General features: G+C 46.1%; 1 protein-coding gene across 1 annotated transcript; it reads right to left on the bottom strand.

The window, feature by feature from the left end:
- Positions 1–812: 812 nt before the first annotated feature.
- Positions 813–16,868, bottom strand: ptk6 (protein tyrosine kinase 6). The gene is made up of 8 exons (XM_002942383.5): positions 14,760–16,868; positions 8,603–8,724; positions 6,886–7,049; positions 5,388–5,553; positions 4,092–4,250; positions 2,461–2,642; positions 1,500–1,653; positions 813–1,280 (listed from the first exon to the last, which is right to left on the bottom strand). The coding sequence occupies exons 1-8, from the start codon at positions 15,263–15,265 to the stop codon at positions 1,042–1,044; spliced, it is 1,692 nt and encodes a 563-aa protein (XP_002942429.3). The 5' UTR covers positions 15,266–16,868; the 3' UTR covers positions 813–1,041.
- Between the last annotated feature and the right edge of the window lie 1,330 nt (positions 16,869–18,198).

The raw sequence follows: 18,198 nt of genomic DNA, 5'->3' as shown, positions 1-18,198 counted from the left end.
CATTTAACCATGAAATAAACCCAATAGGGCTGTTCTGCCCCAATAAGGGGTAATTATATCTTAGTTGGGATCAAGTACAGGTACTGTTTTATTATTACAGAGAAAAGGGAATCATTTAACCATTAAATAAACCCAATAGGGCTGTTCTGCCCCCAATAAGGGGTAATTATATCTTAGTTGGGATCAAGTACAGGTACTGTTTTATTATTACAGAGAAAAGGGAATCATTTAACCATGAAATAAACCCAATAGGGCTGTTCTGCCCCAATAAGGGGTAATTATATCTTAGTTGGGATCAACTACAGGTACTGTTTTATTATTACAGAGTAAAAGGAAATAATGTTGAAAAATTAGAATTATTTGCTTATAATGGAGTCTATGGGAGATGGCCTTTCCGTAATTCGGAACTTTCTGGATAATGGGTTCCCGGATAAGGGATCCGATACCTGTACAGCCAAAACGACTCCTATCAGAGATTAGCTAAACCTTCTGTACTGCTACAGCGCAAACCCCAAACATGATTCCTTTATTATTACAGCTACGGGACTTATTATGCAGAATGTTCAGCACCAGGGGTTTTCTGGATAAGAGGTCTTTTTGTATTTGGGATCTCCATCCCTTAAGTCCCTTACAAAAAAAAATCATTAAAAAATTAAATAAAGGGGCAGTTCTAAGCAACTTTTCAATTAGTCTTCATTATTTATTTTATTTAGTTTTCAAACTATTCCGGAACTTTCTGGATAAGGGATCCCATACCTGAACCAAACAACAACAAAACATTTTGCTGCTGCCATAAGGTGAGTTTATTTTTTAAAATAAAATATTGAGACCTCGTTTTGCTTTTTTTTTTTTTTTTAATTTAATACAAAAAGTTTTTGGGGTAAGTTTACTTGGTTCTCAGGTGACAGAGATACATTTTGTGTTGTTTGGAGGCACCAAAGGGTTACAAATTGGGGGCTTTGGAGGTCACGTGGTACAGGCTTGAGGAGAAGAACACATGGTGGTCACTTTCCCTTGAAATCGCTGGTCCCCACAAATCCGTCATCTTTTCCCTATCATGAACCGCCCTTTGGGTTGCAAGGGTTTGGGGGCGACTTCCGAACCTTCATAGTTAGACAAGTTCTCTAGCATCGTCCTGAGATCGTCGAAGCTCGGCCTCTCGTTGGGGTTCCAAGCCCAACACGTCAACATTATATTGTATACTCGCGTGGAGCAGCTGGGTGGAGCTTTCATCCTCTGGCCTCTGTTGAGGAACTCGAGCACTTCATAGTTTGATAGAGCTGCAGAGACCAATCACATTAGCAAATTAGATCTTTCATAGTGGTAACAGGTCTTGGGGCCCGGGGCCAGTGAAGGAAGATCATCTATCCAGAGCCCAAGTGATTTCCCAATCCCAGAAGTTAAGTTATGCCTAGTCCTGTATATATTTAGTAATCAGCTTATCTGGTTTTATGTCTTCTAGCCGTGGGTTTGAATGTTCTCACCATGCCAAGACCTACCTGGGTAGGGTTGCATGCCAAGTGACATGATCTCATACAAGAGAATCCCAAAAGACCAGACGTCGGACTTGACGGTATAACGTCCGTATTCCACGGCCTCTGGAGCTGTCCATTTGAAGGGAATTTCCTTGGAGGCTGACACATAGTAGGAATCCTGTATTGGGCAGGAGAAGGTGGAAAGATCATGGTGAGATATTAATGATCTCAAAGAGCTTTTCTCTGAATAAAACCAAGATTCTGAGTAGAATTTAGGGATGTTTAAGGCAAGGTAGGAACTTGCTACTTCATTGTGTAGTTATTAGTCCGTTGCTGGACTTTTGCAGTGGATGTTCTACTATGGTCCCCTGGATGGGAGGGTTTTTACTTTAGTTGGAGATCCCAAGGTTTGGAAATCTAGATTTGTGTGGTTCTTCTTGGCACAGTATTTCCCTGCCCTTCTCTTATTCTAGTGTTAGAGATTATCTTCTTCTTTACGAGTGATCAGAGTCACCTCCTAACCATCCTCCCTTGGAAGAAGGTCTCATCCTTTGGCTTAACCTGATAAATGGCTGATTTCTCACCACCAAGACAGGTGAGGTTCTAGGTCTCCCTACTCAAAATAAACACATTGAATCAGATACTCAGAATAGACACATTTGTGTGGTTCTTCTTGGGGCAGTATTTCCCTGCCCTTCTCTTATTCTAGTGTTAGAGATTATCTTCTTCTTAACGAGTGATCACCTCCTAACCATCCCGCCTTGGGAGAAGGTCTTATCCTTTAGATTAACCTGATAAAGGGCTGATTTCTCACCACCCAGACAGGTAAGGTTCTAGGTCACCCTACTCAAAATAAACTCATTGAATCAGATACTCAGAATAGACACATTACAATGTAGAGACCGGAGAAGGGACCACAAGTCTCTATCCCCAAGGCTGGAGGATTTCAAGGTTCTTTGGGGTGAATGGAAAGCAAGGGCCTTACCAGGATAACTCTGGCCATCCCAAAGTCAGCGATTTTGCAGATGTTGTTTCTTCCCATCAGGACATTTCTGGCCGCCAGGTCCCGGTGAATACAGTTTTGAGACTCAAGATATCTCATCCCTTCTGCCACTTGGGTTGCTATGTCCAGCTGGCCTTCAACATCCAACTCATCTTTCTCTAAATCTGGGGGGTAGAACATAAAGGACTATTAATGGCTATTGATAGTGATGAGCGAATCTGTTCTGTTTCGCTTCGCCGAAAAATTCACAAATCTTTCAAAAGATCAGCGAAACGACAAAAACTTTGTGAAGCGGTGGAAATGTGAATATTGTGAATTTTTATATTGTTTTACCATTTTGTGAATTTTTTCTCTGTTTCACTCATTTTTCACCATTTCATGAATTTTAATGCTGTTTCGCTCATTTTTCACTATTTTGTGAATTTTTACACTGTTTTGCACATTTTTTGCCATTTTGTGAATTTTTACGTTGTTTTGCACATTTTTCACCATTTTGTGAATTTTAATGCTGTTTTGCTAATTTTTCACCGTTTTGTGAATTTTTACGCTGTTTCACTAATTTTTCGCCATTTTGTGAGCCTTTACACTTCTTTGCACATTTTCGCCATTTTGTGAATTTTTACTTTGTTTTGCACATTTTTCACCATTTTGTGAATTTTAATGCTGTTTTGATAATTTTTCAACATTTTGTGCATTTTTATGCTGTTTCACTAATTTTTCTCCATTTTGTGCATTTTTACACTACTTTTCACATTTTTGCTATTTTGTGAATTTTAATGCTGTTTTGCAAATTTTTCACCATTTTGTGAATTTTTACACTTCTTTGCACATTTTCGCCATTTTGTGAATTTTTACGCTGTTTTGCAAATTTTTCACCATTTCGTGAATTTTTCCGCTGTTTCACTAATTTTTCGCCATTTTGTGAGTCTTTACACTTCTTTGCACATTTTCGCCATTTTGTGAATTTTTACTTTGTTTTGCACATTTTTCACCATTTTGTGAATTTTAATGCTGTTTTGATAATTTTTCAACATTTTGTGCATTTTTATGCTGTTTCACTAATTTTTCTCCATTTTGTGCATTTTTACACTACTTTTCACATTTTTGCTATTTTGTGAATTTTAATGCTGTTTTGGAAATTTTTCACCATTTTGTGAATTTTTACACTTCTTTGCACATTTTCGCCATTTTGTGAATTTTTACACTGTTTTGCAAAATTTCACCATTTCGTGAATTTTTCCACTGTTTCACAAATTTTTTTAGGACACATTTGCTCATCACTACCATTTGCTATAAAAAATTTATCTGCGCAATTTTAGAAATGACCCCCACTGACTTGTCTGGCAGTTTCTCTGTCCCTGTTAAATGCTCAAGTGGGCTCTGACCACATGTTGGACCTCACAAAGGGGATTTGGGGTTCATCTGCCTGAACGTCTCCCAATAACAGAGAGATTAGGAAGAAGCTTCTGGAAAGTAAGTAGAACCCGTAGGCCAATAGGTGCCAGTTATGGGGATAAGGCAGTCAGAATGGGCTGAACCAAGAGATGGCGTCACTTTCCCTGCACGTGTGAGGGACCCCCATACCCAGTATATAACCATGCACCCCATCTCACCTCGTAGATAGTTAAGTAGATCTCCCCTGGGTACCAGCTCGGTGACAATGTAGTAAGGGTCGCCGACAGAACACACCGCATACAGCGACAGTAAGTTCTTGTGGTGCAGGGTTTTCAGAAATGCGGTCTCCTTCACAAACAGATCCTGACTGGTGGCATCTGGGGGGAAAAGGACAGAACATAGCAATTGATGGAACCCCAGTAATAAGTAGGTGTTGGGTAGGGTTCTCTGTCTCCAGGGTCCCCTGAGTCAGCGGGAGGGATTCAAGTTGGACCCACCTACTCTATATACATGTCCATTATTCTTTCCTGCCCTGAAACAATTATATAATATCTAGAGAGCACACGATATAGAGAATAAAATGACATGGTGATCGCCAATTGGCCAATCGCTGCACCATTCCCCTGCCCCCGTGATGGCACGACCCCCCCATTATGATATGCCCCACCTTCCTGCCTGTAGTTACTGGGCAGAAGAGGTGGCAACCCTACTGGAAGGGGTAAAAAAAAAATCAGGGGTAATTCCAGGCATTTGCAGTGCCCCCCTCCTCTGGCCCCAGCCAGCACAGATATGATTGTAATCAAACTGATTATAAGTGGCCCCTTAGCAGTTCTATTCATGTAGGAGGAATATTTTTAGGCAATAAATATATAAATCAATCTTTTTACAGAATAATCTAATTGCTGCCAGTTACTGAGGAGCAAAACTCTATTATAGCTGCGTGACAGAATGTATTCATCCATATTGCGCTTCCTGTGCTCATTCTGCCACCTAGTGGTACTTTATATAACTGCCCTTTATTTATTTTATTTCTATTTTTTCAATCTCTGATACAAAAACATAAACATTATAAGGTGTTGTTTTCAGTATCTTGGCAAAAATATTTTATTTGCTAGAAGAATATGCATAAGAATAGTTTTTTGTTCCACCACTGCTCTTAGAAAGAGAAAATCCAACCAGTTATTCTTGTACAGTTTGGGGGAAAATACCCACTCAAACCTGGACCACAGTGCTGCATGGTGGCCACACCCTCTTCTTCCTTTAGTTTATTAGCCCCACCCTCTTGACCTATAGGCTTAATTGATCAATCAGTATATGGGCCGGGGGGGGGGGGGGGGGGGCAGTAATCCTTGGGGATGATTTATGCACAAAGAGCAGCTGTCAATAACAGCCAATAAGCATATAATAACAATAAAAGCAGAGATGGGATTGGTTGCTATTGGCAACTGCACATTTAGCACCTATGTTGATAAATAAGCCCTACTGAGTCACCAATGAATGACCGTCCCTCTCACCTCGTTTTATAGTCTTAACAGCAACTTTGAGTTTTCCCTTCCAAAGTCCTTCGTGCACTTGACCGAAGTTCCCCATCCCGAGGCGCTTGACGAGGGTAAACTCCTCCCTTGGCCTCTCCCATTCATCCAGGGGTACTGGGCTCAGGTCACTCACCACTGGCTCATTCTGCCTCATTAAGGGGGGGGGGTGGTTAGAGAGAGAAAGAAAAGAAAATTACATCACTTTCCCCCCTGCACCATGCAAATGGGGGTCACTATTGATGAGCGAATCTGTGAAAAATTTGCGAAATGGCGAAAATGTTGTGCGGCAAAAAAAATTGTCGCCCGCGGCTATTCTTTTGTTGCAAGGCTATTATTTTGTCACCCGCAGCTATTATTTTGTCAAGCGGCTATTCTTTTGTCCCGCGGCTATTCTTTTGTTGCCCGCGGCTATTCTTTTGTCGCCCGCGGCTATTCTTTTGTCGCCCGCTGCTATTATTTTGTCGCGCGGCTATTCTTTCATAGCCTGCAGCTATTCTTTTGTCGCCCGCGGCTATTCTTTTGTCGCCCGCTGCTATTATTTTGTCGCGCGGCTATTCTTTCATAGCCTGCAGCTATTCTTTTGTCGCCCGCAGCTATTATTTTGTCGCCCGCGGCTATTCTTTTGACACCCGCGACTATTCTTTTTTTGACGCCGGCGACAATTTTTGGATGTGCGGCTAATTTTTCTGCTGCAAATTTTTTCATCCGTTTTACGAAACAATCTGCCAATGGAAAAACCCGGAAATTCGCCGCAAATCCATGCCTGGCGAAACATTTCACCTATCACTAGGGGTCACTGACCCCGGCAACCAAAACCTATTGCTCTGTGAGGCTCCAGTTTTATTGTTACTGTTACTTTTTATTACTTATCTCTCTATTCATATTCCTGTCTCATGTTCAAACCACTGCCTGGTTGCTGGGGTAAACAAGACCCTAGCAACCAGATTGCTGCTGAAATACCAAACTGAAGAGCTGCTGAACCAAAGGCTGAATAACTGAGAACATACAAAATAAGGACTAATTGCAAATGGTCGTAGAATATCAATGTCTACATGGAACTAAAAGTTTATTTCAATCTTAATACAGCGGGTTCTCTCCATTAAACAGAACAGACCTTCTCCTGCAGAATCAGGTGGAGGTTGGTGCTGTTGGACAATACAAGTAGATGTAGACTAAATGTCATAGGCTTCATAGAGATGTAGGGTGGGAATAAAGACGGCCAGGGGGAACCCTCTGGTACTCTGGCCGCCCAGTCCGACCCAACTCTTGCATCTAAGGTCGAATACACACATTGAGTTGGTAATAACCACTTCTCAGAGCCACATCTTGTTTCTAAATGTTCCCATAGACACGCACATCATCATCATCAATTTATATAGCGCCAGTCAGTTAGGCAGTACTTCTACACTATACAATACATGGCAGAGCGTTGCCCCCAGTGCCAGTAGTTGGCACTGCCCGAGCTCCACCCTCTCACCTTCACACATGGTTTGGTCAGGGTCAGCCCGGGGCAAATTGGCTTCTTGCAGTAGGTCTCTACCAGCTGCTTTAGGTCAGGGAAGAAGGTCATGTTGTTCAGGTGAAATTGCCCCTCGGGGTTTCTCATAATCTTGAAGTGCCTGGTGGAGTCCTGGTGTCTCACTGGGGGAGAGAAGGAGGAGTGGCTTGTATTACTGCCCCCGGCTGGGGCTTCTTGTGGGCAAAGTTCTGTATATCTGATATTCTGACCTCTTAAAGGGGCGGTTCACCTTTAGTACGTTATAGAAAGGCCAATTCTAAGCAACTTTTCAATTGGTCTTCATTTTTTATTTTTTCAAATGGGGGTCACTGACCCAGGCAGCCAAAACACTATTTCTCTGTAAAGCTACAATTTAACTGTTATTGGTACTTTATATGAGATACATATCTGACTATTCATATATCAGTATTTCCGTCAAACCACACCCTGGTTACTAAGGTAATTTGGACCATAGCAACCAGATAGCTGCTGAAACTCCAAACGGGAGAGCTGCTGAACAAAAACTAAAATAATTCAAAAACTACAAATGATAAAAAATGATAAAAAATTGTCTCAGAATATCACTAAAAGTTAACTCAACGGTGAACAACCCCTTTAAGGTCAGAGCCATACGACCATTGGTCTCTACCCCTATCTGAAGAAAGTAGGTGGGTGCAGAGAATAAGGAGGCATTCTAAAGCCCCCGATAATGATTCTTTATATACTGAGTATCTGTGTGTACAGGAGCTTTATACAATTTATGGTGGGGCACAGACATCTCTAATTCATTTAATGCCCATATCCCATATAGGGGCTAGTGGCTCATTGGACACATTCATGATGTTAAAAAGAGAGAAAAGGGGACCTGGAGGGAACGTGGGAAGAAGTCATGTGGGACAACCTTAAGGGAGAAGGAAAGGTACAAACTCGCTGCACTAAGTCCTCTATCAAAAGAAACACAGGATTTCTTGTCTACTTTGGTGTCACATGTTCTTCTGTGTCAGACTTTCTGCTCTCAGAAAAATTCTTCAGGGCTCGGGCACGAGCATGCTCAGTTTGCTCCTCTCCCTCTCCCTTCTGCTGCTCTCCCTCCCATCAGAATTCACTCCCTCTCCCAACTCTGTGTAATCTGAGCTCCCAGCAGCCAGAGCTGCAGCAGGAAGCTACTGAGACCGAGCTAAAATGGCAGCTGCTATCTTACTCAAACAGAGGGAGCCCCTAGGGCTGTTACTCAGGCAGGTAAAGCTTTCTGCAGAATAAATATAGGGTTCTAGGTAGGGATGCACAGATTCGGTTCCAGCCTTTTTTTGATGGATTTGGTTTCGGCCAAATCCACGGTCCAAACCGAACCGAATCTGAAGCCTAATTAGCATAAATTAGCATATGCAAATTCGCATTCGGAAAGGGTTACGTTTTAGGGGGGCACCAACTTTTAACCCTTCCCGATCCTATTCGGTTCGGGATTCGCCAGAATCTTTCAGGGTGGGTTTGGGGGTTCGGCCGATCCCAAAAAGGTGGGTTTGGTGCATCCCAAGTTCTAGGTGTCACTAATGTGGCTAATTTATTGGCAGTAACTTGCCAAAATGACTTTCCTTCCCCTTTAATCATGAGAATGCTGCTGTACATGGGAATATATGTGACTTCTATTCCCTTATGGCCGCTATGTACCCCCTTTCCCCCCGACCCGCAGGGTTACCTGAGAGCACATAGAGAATTCCATGTTTGTCGCTGGCGCGGATCAGGAACGACCCATTGGTATTCCCCTCATCCATGAGCAGATTCACCGCCTCCGTGCGACTCTTTTCCCCGAAAAACCATCTGTCCGAGGGCGAGAGAAACGCAGACTGAGTTACAAATCCCAAAGCAACTGGAAAAACCTGAAAGTCTCAAATGGATAAAAATGGCAGAATTTCTAGGACTCCCATTGGCTTCTACATGAACTCATAAGCTGAAATTCTACCCCCCCCCCCCCCCCCGGGGCCCATAATCCAAATGGATTTTCCAAAAAAAAGCCTATAAGGATTTGCTTTCCCCTATGGAGCATTTCCTGCCATTTCATTGGTTGCTGACAGTTTGGCAGTTGGTCACTACGGGCGGCACAAGTGGCCGGACCTCTCGGCCATTGCAGATTCTATTTCTAATGTAAAACTCTCTGTGGTGAGTGACGTCTGTACCATTAAAAATTATTCACGTCTTCACATGGTGGCGCTGTTGCATTGCCCTCTATGGAAAGCAGCTGCTGCCGACAACAGGTGAAAGGCGGTACTGCATGTCACAAACAGAGGACACTCGGGCCATACAAGTAAGGGAACCCTAATCCAAGGGCCCCACAATCATTAAACAGGTCCTTACAATATTAACTCAAGACCCCCTACTAAGGGAAATTAGTTTTATTCCACTTCCAACAGGTTTTGATTCATTCTGATCAGATTACCCCCCATACATACAGGGAGCCCACAATACTTTTGCTTTTGTTGATGTACAGCTCCCAGCACCCCCTAAGCAACTTGGAGGCATTTACTGGAACTTGAGCAGATAAGATGTTTCTATAAAGCTCAGAGTCCATTGTGCAACTGCCATCAGCAGATCCATCATCAGTGCAGATAAGTGAGCCATTAAATGTGCCAGCCATACATACCCAAGCCTTACATACCCAAGCCATACATACCCAAGCCATACATACCCAAGCCATACATACCCAAGCCATACATACCCAAGCCATACATACCCAAGCCATACATGCCCAAGCCATACATACCCAAGCCATACATACCCAAGCCATACATACCCAAGCCATACATGCCCAAGCCATACATACCCAAGCCTTACATGCCCAAGCCATACATACCCAAGCCTTACATGCCCAAGCCATACATACCCAAGCCATACATACCCAAGCCATACATGCCCAAGCCATACATACCCAAGCCTTACATGCCCAAGCCATACATACCCAAGCCATACATACCCAAGCCTTACATGCCCAAGCCATACATACCCAAGCCATACATGCCCAAGCCATACATACCCAAGCCATACATACCCAAGCCATACATGCCCAAGCCATACATACCCAAGCCATACATACCCAAGCCATACATACCCAAGCCATACATACCCAAGCCATACATGCCCAAGCCATACATACCCAAGCCATACATACCCAAGCCATACATGCCCAAGCCATACATACCCAAGCCTTACATGCCCAAGCCATACATACCCAAGCCATACATACCCAAGCCTTACATGCCCAAGCCATACATACCCAAGCCATACATGCCCAAGCCATACATACCCAAGCCATACATACCCAAGCCATACATGCCCAAGCCATACATACCCAAGCCATACATACCCAAGCCTTACATACCCAAGCCATACATACCCAAGCCATACATACCCAAGCCATACATACCCAAGCCATACATACCCAAGCCATACATACCCAAGCCATACATGCCCAAGCCATACATACCCAAGCCTTACATGCCCAAGCCATACATACCCAAGCCTTACATGCCCAAGCCATACATACCCAAGCCATACATACCCAAGCCATACATGCCCAAGCCATACATACCCAAGCCTTACATGCCCAAGCCATACATACCCAAGCCATACATACCCAAGCCGTACATGCCCAAGCCATACATACCCAAGCCATACATACCCAAGCCATACATGCCCAAGCCTTACATGCCCAAGCCTTACATGCCCAAGCCATACATGCCCAAGCCATACATGCCCAAGCCATACATGCCCAAGCCTTACATACCCAAGCCATACATGCCCAAGCCATACATGCCCAAGCCTTACATACCCAAGCCATACATGCCCAAGCCATATATGCCCACCATGTTTAACAGATAATGAGCTGTTGGGCTTTGGATCTTGGGCACTTTCTTTTCATCTCCACTCTCATCTGGCCATTACACCTTTTCCCAGAATTCTGCAGGATCTTTTTGCAAACTGTAATCTGACCATTTTTGTGGATAACTAGTGGCTACTAGTGGTGTGCATGTTACAGTGCAGCCTCTGTATCAGTTCATGGAGGCCCCTACGGGTACATGGAGGCCATTGCCTGTACATGGAGGCTCCTGCGGATACATGGAGGCTCCTGCGGATAGATGGAGGCCCCTGGGGTACATGGAGGCCCCTGCGGATACATACAGGCCCCTGTGGGTACATGGAGGCCCCTGCGGATACATAGAGGCCCCTGCCTGTACATGGAGGCCCCTGCAGATACATATGCCTATGATTAAGTGTATATTTACACGAAACGCGTCAGGCATATTGTTTTTAAATGGAGTAATAAAAATGGAGTTTTAAGCAAGCCGCTGTATCCGGTGCATTTGGAGCCCTTTTGCATAGGTGGGATTTCGCCTTCCCCAGCTACAGCTTCGGGGCTCTGAGCACCTGAACCACTTCTGAACAACGGTGAGTTCTTTGTATTTAGGATTTCACATTGTGAGAGCTGATATGATGGTGTTGGGAATTTGACCTGGATCAACTGTGAGACAGATCCGGGGTTTATACACCCTCTTTTGTATTTGGTACGTTTTATTTACTTGATTTCCTGACATTTGAGACATTTAGGTTAAATTAATTGAGCCATTTCTAAGTTTAGGTTACTACCATTTCTTAGTTTGTAGTTCCCTGCAGATACATAGAGGCCCCAGCGGGTATATGGAGGCCCCTGCGGATACATGGAGGCCCCTGCGGGTACATGGAGGCCCCTGCGGATACATGGAGGCCCCTGCGGGTACATGGAGGCCCCTGCGGGTACATAGAGGCCCCTGCCTGTACATGGAGGCCCCTGCGGATACATGGAGGCCCCTGTGGGTATATGGAGGCCCCTGTGGATACATGGAGGCCCCTGCGGGTACATGGAGGCCCCTGCGGATACATACAGGCCCCTGCGGGTACATGGAGGCCCCTGCGGGTACATGGAAGCCCCTGCGGATACATGGAGGCTCTTGCGGGTATATGGAAGCCCCTGCGGTACATAGAGGCCCCTGCGGATACATGGAGGCCCCTGCGGGTACATGGAGGCCCCTGCGGATACATACAGGCCCCTGCGGGTACATGGAGGCCCCTGCGGGTACATGGAGGCTCCTGCGGGTATATGGAGGCCCCTGCGGATACATGGAGGCTCCTGCGGGTATATGGAAGCCCCTGCGGTACATAGAGGCCCCTGCGGATACATGGAGGCTCCTGCAGGTACATGGAAGCCCCAGATATGGGAGGATTCAGTGTCCACGCTTGTATCTCCAGAATGGGGGAGGCCATTTTCCTTACACCCCCCCCTCACTTCCGCATCTTGCCACTATCATTTGCTAAAGTCTCTATCAGAGCCTATCAGAGGAAAGGCCTGCACCCCCCAACACCCTCTCTCTCCTGCCTGCAACTGCACCATCAGAAATGTTACATTTCGGGGGGCCCAGGAAAGCGCAGTTACCCCACATTACATTTTGGGGGGCCCAAGAAAGTGCAGTTACCTCACTTTGCATTTTCGGGGGGCCCAGGAAAGTGCAGTTACCCCACTTTGCATTTTGGGGGGCCCAAGAAAGTGCAGTTACCCCACTTTGCATTTTGGGGGGCCCAGGAAAGAGCAGTTACCCCACTTTGCATTTCAGGGGGCCCAGGAAAGTGCAGTTACCCCACTTTGCATTTCAGGGGGCCCAGGAAAGTGCAGTTACCCCACATTACATTTTGGGGGGCCCAAGAAAGTGCAGTTACCTCACTTTGCATTTTCGGGGGGCCCAGGAAAGTGCAGTTACCCCACTTTGCATTTTGGGGGGCCCAGGAAAGTGCAGTTACCCCACTTTGCATTTTGGGGGGCCCAGGAAAGAGCAGTTACCCCACTTTGCATTTCAGGGGGCCCAGGAAAGTGCAGTTACCCCACTTTGCATTTCAGGGGGCCCAGGAAAGTGCCGTTACCCCACTTTGCATTTTGGGGGCCCAGAAAAGTGCAGTTACCCCACTTTGCATTTCGGGGGGCCCAGGAAAGAGCAGTTACCCCACTTTGCATTTTGGGGGCCCAGGAAAGCGCAGTTAGCCCACTTTGCATTTCGGGGGGCCCAGGAAAGCGCAGTTACCCCACTTTGCATTTCAGGGGGCCCAGGAAAGTGCAGTTACCCCCCTTTGCATTTTGGGGGCCCAGAAAAGTGCAGTTACCCCACTTTGCATTTCAGGGGGCCCAGGAAAGTGCAGTTACCCCACTTTGCATTTTGGGGGCCCAGGAAAGCGCAGTTAGCCCACTTTTCATTTCAGGGGGCCCAGGAAAGTGCAGTTACCCCACTTTGTATTTCGGGGGGCCCAGGAAAGTGCAGTTACCCCACTTTGCATTTCAGGGGACCCAGGAAAGTGCAGTTACCCCACGTTACATTTCGGGGGGCCCAGGAAAGTGCAGTTACCCCACTTTGCATTTCAGGGGGCCCAGGAAAGCACAGTTACCCCACTTTGCATTTCAGGGGGCCCAGGAAATTGCAGTTACCCCACTTTGCATTTCAGGGGGCCCAGGAAAGCGCAGTTACCCCACTTTGCATTTCGGGGGCCCAGGAAAGCACAGTTACCCCACTTTGCATTTCAGGGGGCCCAGGAAAGCACAGTTACCCCACTTTGCATTTCAGGGGGCCCAGGAAAGTGCAGTTACCCCCCTTTGCATTTTGGGGGCCCAGAAAAGTGCAGTTACCCCACTTTGCATTTCAGGGGGCCCAGGAAAGTGCAGTTACCCCACTTTGCATTTTGGGGGCCCAGGAAAGCGCAGTTAGCCCACTTTTCATTTCAGGGGGCCCAGGAAAGTGCAGTTACCCCACTTTGTATTTCGGGGGGCCCAGGAAAGTGCAGTTACCCCACTTTGCATTTCAGGGGACCCAGGAAAGTGCAGTTACCCCACGTTACATTTCGGGGGCCCAGGAAAGTGCAGTTACCCCACTTTGCATTTCAGGGGGCCCAGGAAAGCACAGTTACCCCACTTTGCATTTCAGGGGGCCCAGGAAATTGCAGTTACCCCACTTTGCATTTCAGGGGGCCCAGGAAAGCGCAGTTACCCCACTTTGCATTTCGGGGGCCCAGGAAAGCACAGTTACCCCACTTTGCATTTCAGGGGGCCCAGGAAAGTGCAGTTACCCCACTTTGCATTTCAGGGGACCCAGGAAAGTGCAGTTACCCCACTTTGCATTTCGGGGGGTCCAGTAGAGCACAGTTACCCCACTTTGTATTTCAGGGGGCCCAGGAAAATGCAGTTACCCCACTTTGCATTTCAGGGGGCCCAGGAAAGTGCAGTTACCCCATGTTACATTTCGGGGGGGGCCCAGGAAAGTGCAGTTACCCCACTTTGCATTTCGGGGGCCCAGGAAAGCGCAGTTACCCCACTTTGCATTTCAGGGGGCCCAGGAAAGTGCAGTTACCCCACGTTACATTTCGGGGGGGGCCCAGGAAAGTGCAGTTACCCCACTTTGCATTTCGGGGGGCCCAGGAAAGCTCAGTTACCCCACTTTGCATTTCAGGGGGCCCAGGAAAGTGCAGTTACCCCACGTTACATTTCGGGGGGGGCCCAGGAAAGTGCAGTTACCCCACGTTACATTTCGGGGGCCAAGGAAAGTGCAGTTACCCCACTTTGCATTTCGGGGGACCCAGGAAAGTGCAGTTACCCCACATTACATTTCGGGGGGCCCAGGAAAGTGCAGTTACCCCAGAGCCCCGGGCACCTCATGATGTGAGTCATTTCTTAGCTAAATGTTGAACCTCTCTGTGTCATTAACTTGCATTTTAGCAATATTATCCCTATAACATGATTTGCCCCCATTATTGCCCCCATTATTGCCCCCCATTATTGCCTTACTTACTCCTGCTCTTCCACTGTTCCTTCCTCTGCCAGGAAATTGTATGGGACGTATCCCACCTCGGGCTTTCCCTTCCCGTCCCCCTTCAGCTTCTGCACGTGCCACCAGTCTCCACTTCTGTCCAGAACTTCGAAGACGTCTCCAACTTTGAAGCTTAATTCCTCCGGCGCTTCAGCCTTGAAGTCCCAGAGACTGACGAAACGCTTTGGCCGATGGCTCATCTTGGCGTTGCCATCCAACCAGTTCCCAGGGAATATCAAAGCAAGGGTCTCGGGCTTCTCGTCCCACCTCTGCCTGCCCTGGAGAAGAGGACAAGGTGACCTGAAATGACTCTGAGTCAGGACATTGGCCCCCACTCTCAGGGCGTTGGAGGAGAAGAAAGTGGAAGTGAGGGAAGCAGAGCAATGGAGGGACTGTGGGGCCTTCCCTCCCAATGAACGTGAGAGTCCAACCTGCTGGAAACACCTTACTTCCTCATCCCGTGCTCGTCCCGCGCTGCTCTGCCACATACCTGAGGGCGAGATTAGGGGCGGGGAGCCTGTGACAAGGACAAGGTGTGGGACACTTGGCTGCTACTTAGAACTAAACAAGGAAATGCCAGAAATATCTCTCAAGCTCTATGTAATGCAGGGATGGGCTCGGCCTTATGGCAGTGTCAAACTGCAACTCCCCATGGCTCTAATAATCAGTATCATTGCCATACCATCTAGGACAATTACTCTGGTGCAAGCTCCATGTTAGACAAGCTCCATGATAAACAAGCTCCATGTTAGACAAGCTCCATGTTAGACAAGCTCCATGTTAGACAAGCTCCATGATAAACAAGCTCCATGTTAGACAAGCTCCATGATAAACAAGCTCCATGATAAACAAGCTCCATGTTAGACAAGCTCCATGATAAACAAGCTCCATGTTAGACAAGCTCCATGTTAGACAAGCTACATGATAAACAAGCTCCATGATAAACAAGCTCCATGTTAGACAAGCTCCATGTAAGACAAGCTCCATGTTAGACAAGATCCATGTTAAACAAGCTCCATGTTAGGCAAGCTCCATGTTAGGCAAGCTCAATGTTAGACAAACTCTATGTTAGACAACCTCTATGTTAAACAAGCTCCATGTTAGACAAGCTCCATGTTAGACAAGCTCCATGATAAACAAGCTCCATGTTAGACAAGCTCCATGTTAGACAAGCTCCATGTTAGACAAACTCTATGTTAGACAACCTCTATGTTAAACAAGCTCCATGTTAGGCAAGCTCAATGTTAGACAAACTCTATGTTAGACAACCTCTATGTTAAACAAGCTCCATGTTAGACAAGCTCCATGTTACACAAGTTCCATGATAAACAAGCTCCATGTTAGACAAGCTCCATGTTAGACAAGCTCCATGTTAGACAAGCTCCATGATAAACAAGCTCCATGATAAACAAGCTCCATGATAAACAAGCTCAATGTTAGACAAGCTCCATGTAAGACAAGCTCCATGTTAGGCAAGCTCCATGTTAGACAAGCTCCATGTTAGGCAAGCTCAATGTTAGACAAACTCTATGTTAGACAACCTCTATGTTAAACAAGCTCCATGTTACACAAGCTCCATGTTAGACAAGCTCCATGTTAGACAAGATCCATGTTAAACAAGCTCCATGTTAGGCAAGCTCCATGTTAGACAAGCTCCATGTTAGACAAACTCCATGTTAGACAAGCTCCATGTTAGACAAGCTCCATGTTACACAAGTTCCATGATAAACAAGCTCCATGTTAGACAAGCTCCATGTTAGACAAGCTCCATGTTAGACAAACTCCATGTTAGACAAGCTCCATGTTAGACAAGCTCCATGTTAGACAAGCTCCATGTTAGACAAGCTCCATGTTAGACAAGCTCCATGTTAGACAGCCCAATGTATTCTTTATCATGGCCCAGATCCAAGCCAACCCCCTTGCCCATTTGCTAGTTACACTTCTGATCTCTGTCCTTTATTCAGTGGGGTAATTACAATACAGCAAAAACTATGGTTGTGGGGAGCCTAGACTATGGGGTCTGCTGTATCATATTCCCCCCTGGTGGGTCCCCGACACCCCATTCCGACACTGCTCCATGTTACATGTAACATTGCAATGCCAATGACACTGGCAATACAGAAGTCCAATTACAATCTCAGAGTTCAGCTGCTGACTCTCTAATTCTGCCTGGAACATTATTGCCCTTATCTCTCCCAATAGTTATCTGATCTCCAATTGGTGTATATAACTCCTCCCACTTATTATTTTTGTGTGACAGACAGACAGCAATGTAACTAGAAAAAAAGGAACAGGAACAAAGGAATTTTCATTTTTAGTAAACACTTTATATAGAGTAGGTATCGCCCCCTAGTGACCAGAATGGGTAATACATGTACCAATTATAAACGTCTGCACTACTCAAAAATAGTAAAAACTTTATTAACAGCCCCATGTGGATAGCCCCGGCTGTTAATGTTTTTAATAGATTGAAATAAATAAAAATTTTAAACTATTTTTAAGGTTTATAATTGGTACAAGCAATGGACCTAGAACCCAGTCGTGTTCTGAGACTACGTCCTTGCATTTATTCTGTTATGTATTCATAGAACATGGCCATATGTTCCTCTAGTTTAACTGTGGATCCCCCAGGTTGGAACCATTCTCGGGCCGGGTCAGTGGCTCCCTATCCCCATATGTAATAAAAGTCACTAAGTTTGCCCAGGAGCAGTAACCAATAGCAATTAATAAGAGTTTTGCTTTTAAACAGGTGACCAGTAAATGCTTCCTGCTGATTGGTTGCTATGGGTTACTGCACCTGGGCAAATTAGTGCCTTTTTACCCCATAGATGTCCAGATACTGCAGTTCCAGCTTTAATGCAGATAACCTGCCTGGTCTAGGTAAATCCTTCCAGTTGTCTGGCTGGCTTGTACTGGCCCTTGTACTGGCCCTTGTACTGACTGGCCCTTGTACTGGCCCTTGTACTGACTGGCCCTTGTACTGTCCATGTATTGGCCCTTGTACTGGCCCTTGTACTGGCCCTTGTACTGTCCATGTATTGGTCCTTGTACTGTCCATATATTGGCCCTTGTGCTGGCCCTTTGTCTGGCCCTTGTACTGGTCCTTGTACTGGCCCTTTGACTGGCCCTTGTACTGGTCCTTGTACTGGCCCTTGTAGTGGCACTTGTACTGGTCCTTGTACTGGCCCTTGTAGTGGCCTTTGTACTGGCTACTTTCTCCTGCATGGCAGCCAGTGGCTCAGTTCTTGGATGATACCCCTAGCCCAGACTGCCCCACTGCTGCCACCTCTGGAAAGGGCAGCCCGGCACTAAGCACCAGGACAGGCTGTGCTTCTTGGCTCCTTTCAATCACTTGTCATAAAATTTCCCTGAAAAGAAATACCATTATGCCTTCTGCCCTATGCCATAAAGTCCTACCAAG

This window comes from Xenopus tropicalis, chromosome 10 (assembly GCF_000004195.4).
Source record: "Xenopus tropicalis strain Nigerian chromosome 10, UCB_Xtro_10.0, whole genome shotgun sequence".
Taxonomy (NCBI): Eukaryota; Metazoa; Chordata; class Amphibia; order Anura; family Pipidae; genus Xenopus; species Xenopus tropicalis.
The sequence above is the reverse complement of the archived record's forward strand: the minus strand, read 5'-3'. Positions and strand labels throughout refer to the sequence as shown.

Coding starts and splice junctions, on each gene's coding strand:
- ptk6 (XM_002942383.5), bottom strand. CDS start 15,265: ATGTGGCAGAGCAGCGCGGGACGAGCACGGGATGAGGAAGTAAGGTGT. Junction 5,554..6,885: donor TGACCAAACCATGTGTGAAG/GTGAGAGGGTGG, acceptor TTAATGAGGCAG/AATGAGCCAGTGGTGAGTGA. Junction 1,654..2,460: donor GGATGGCCAGAGTTATCCTG/GTAAGGCCCTTG, acceptor TGCCCAATACAG/GATTCCTACTATGTGTCAGC.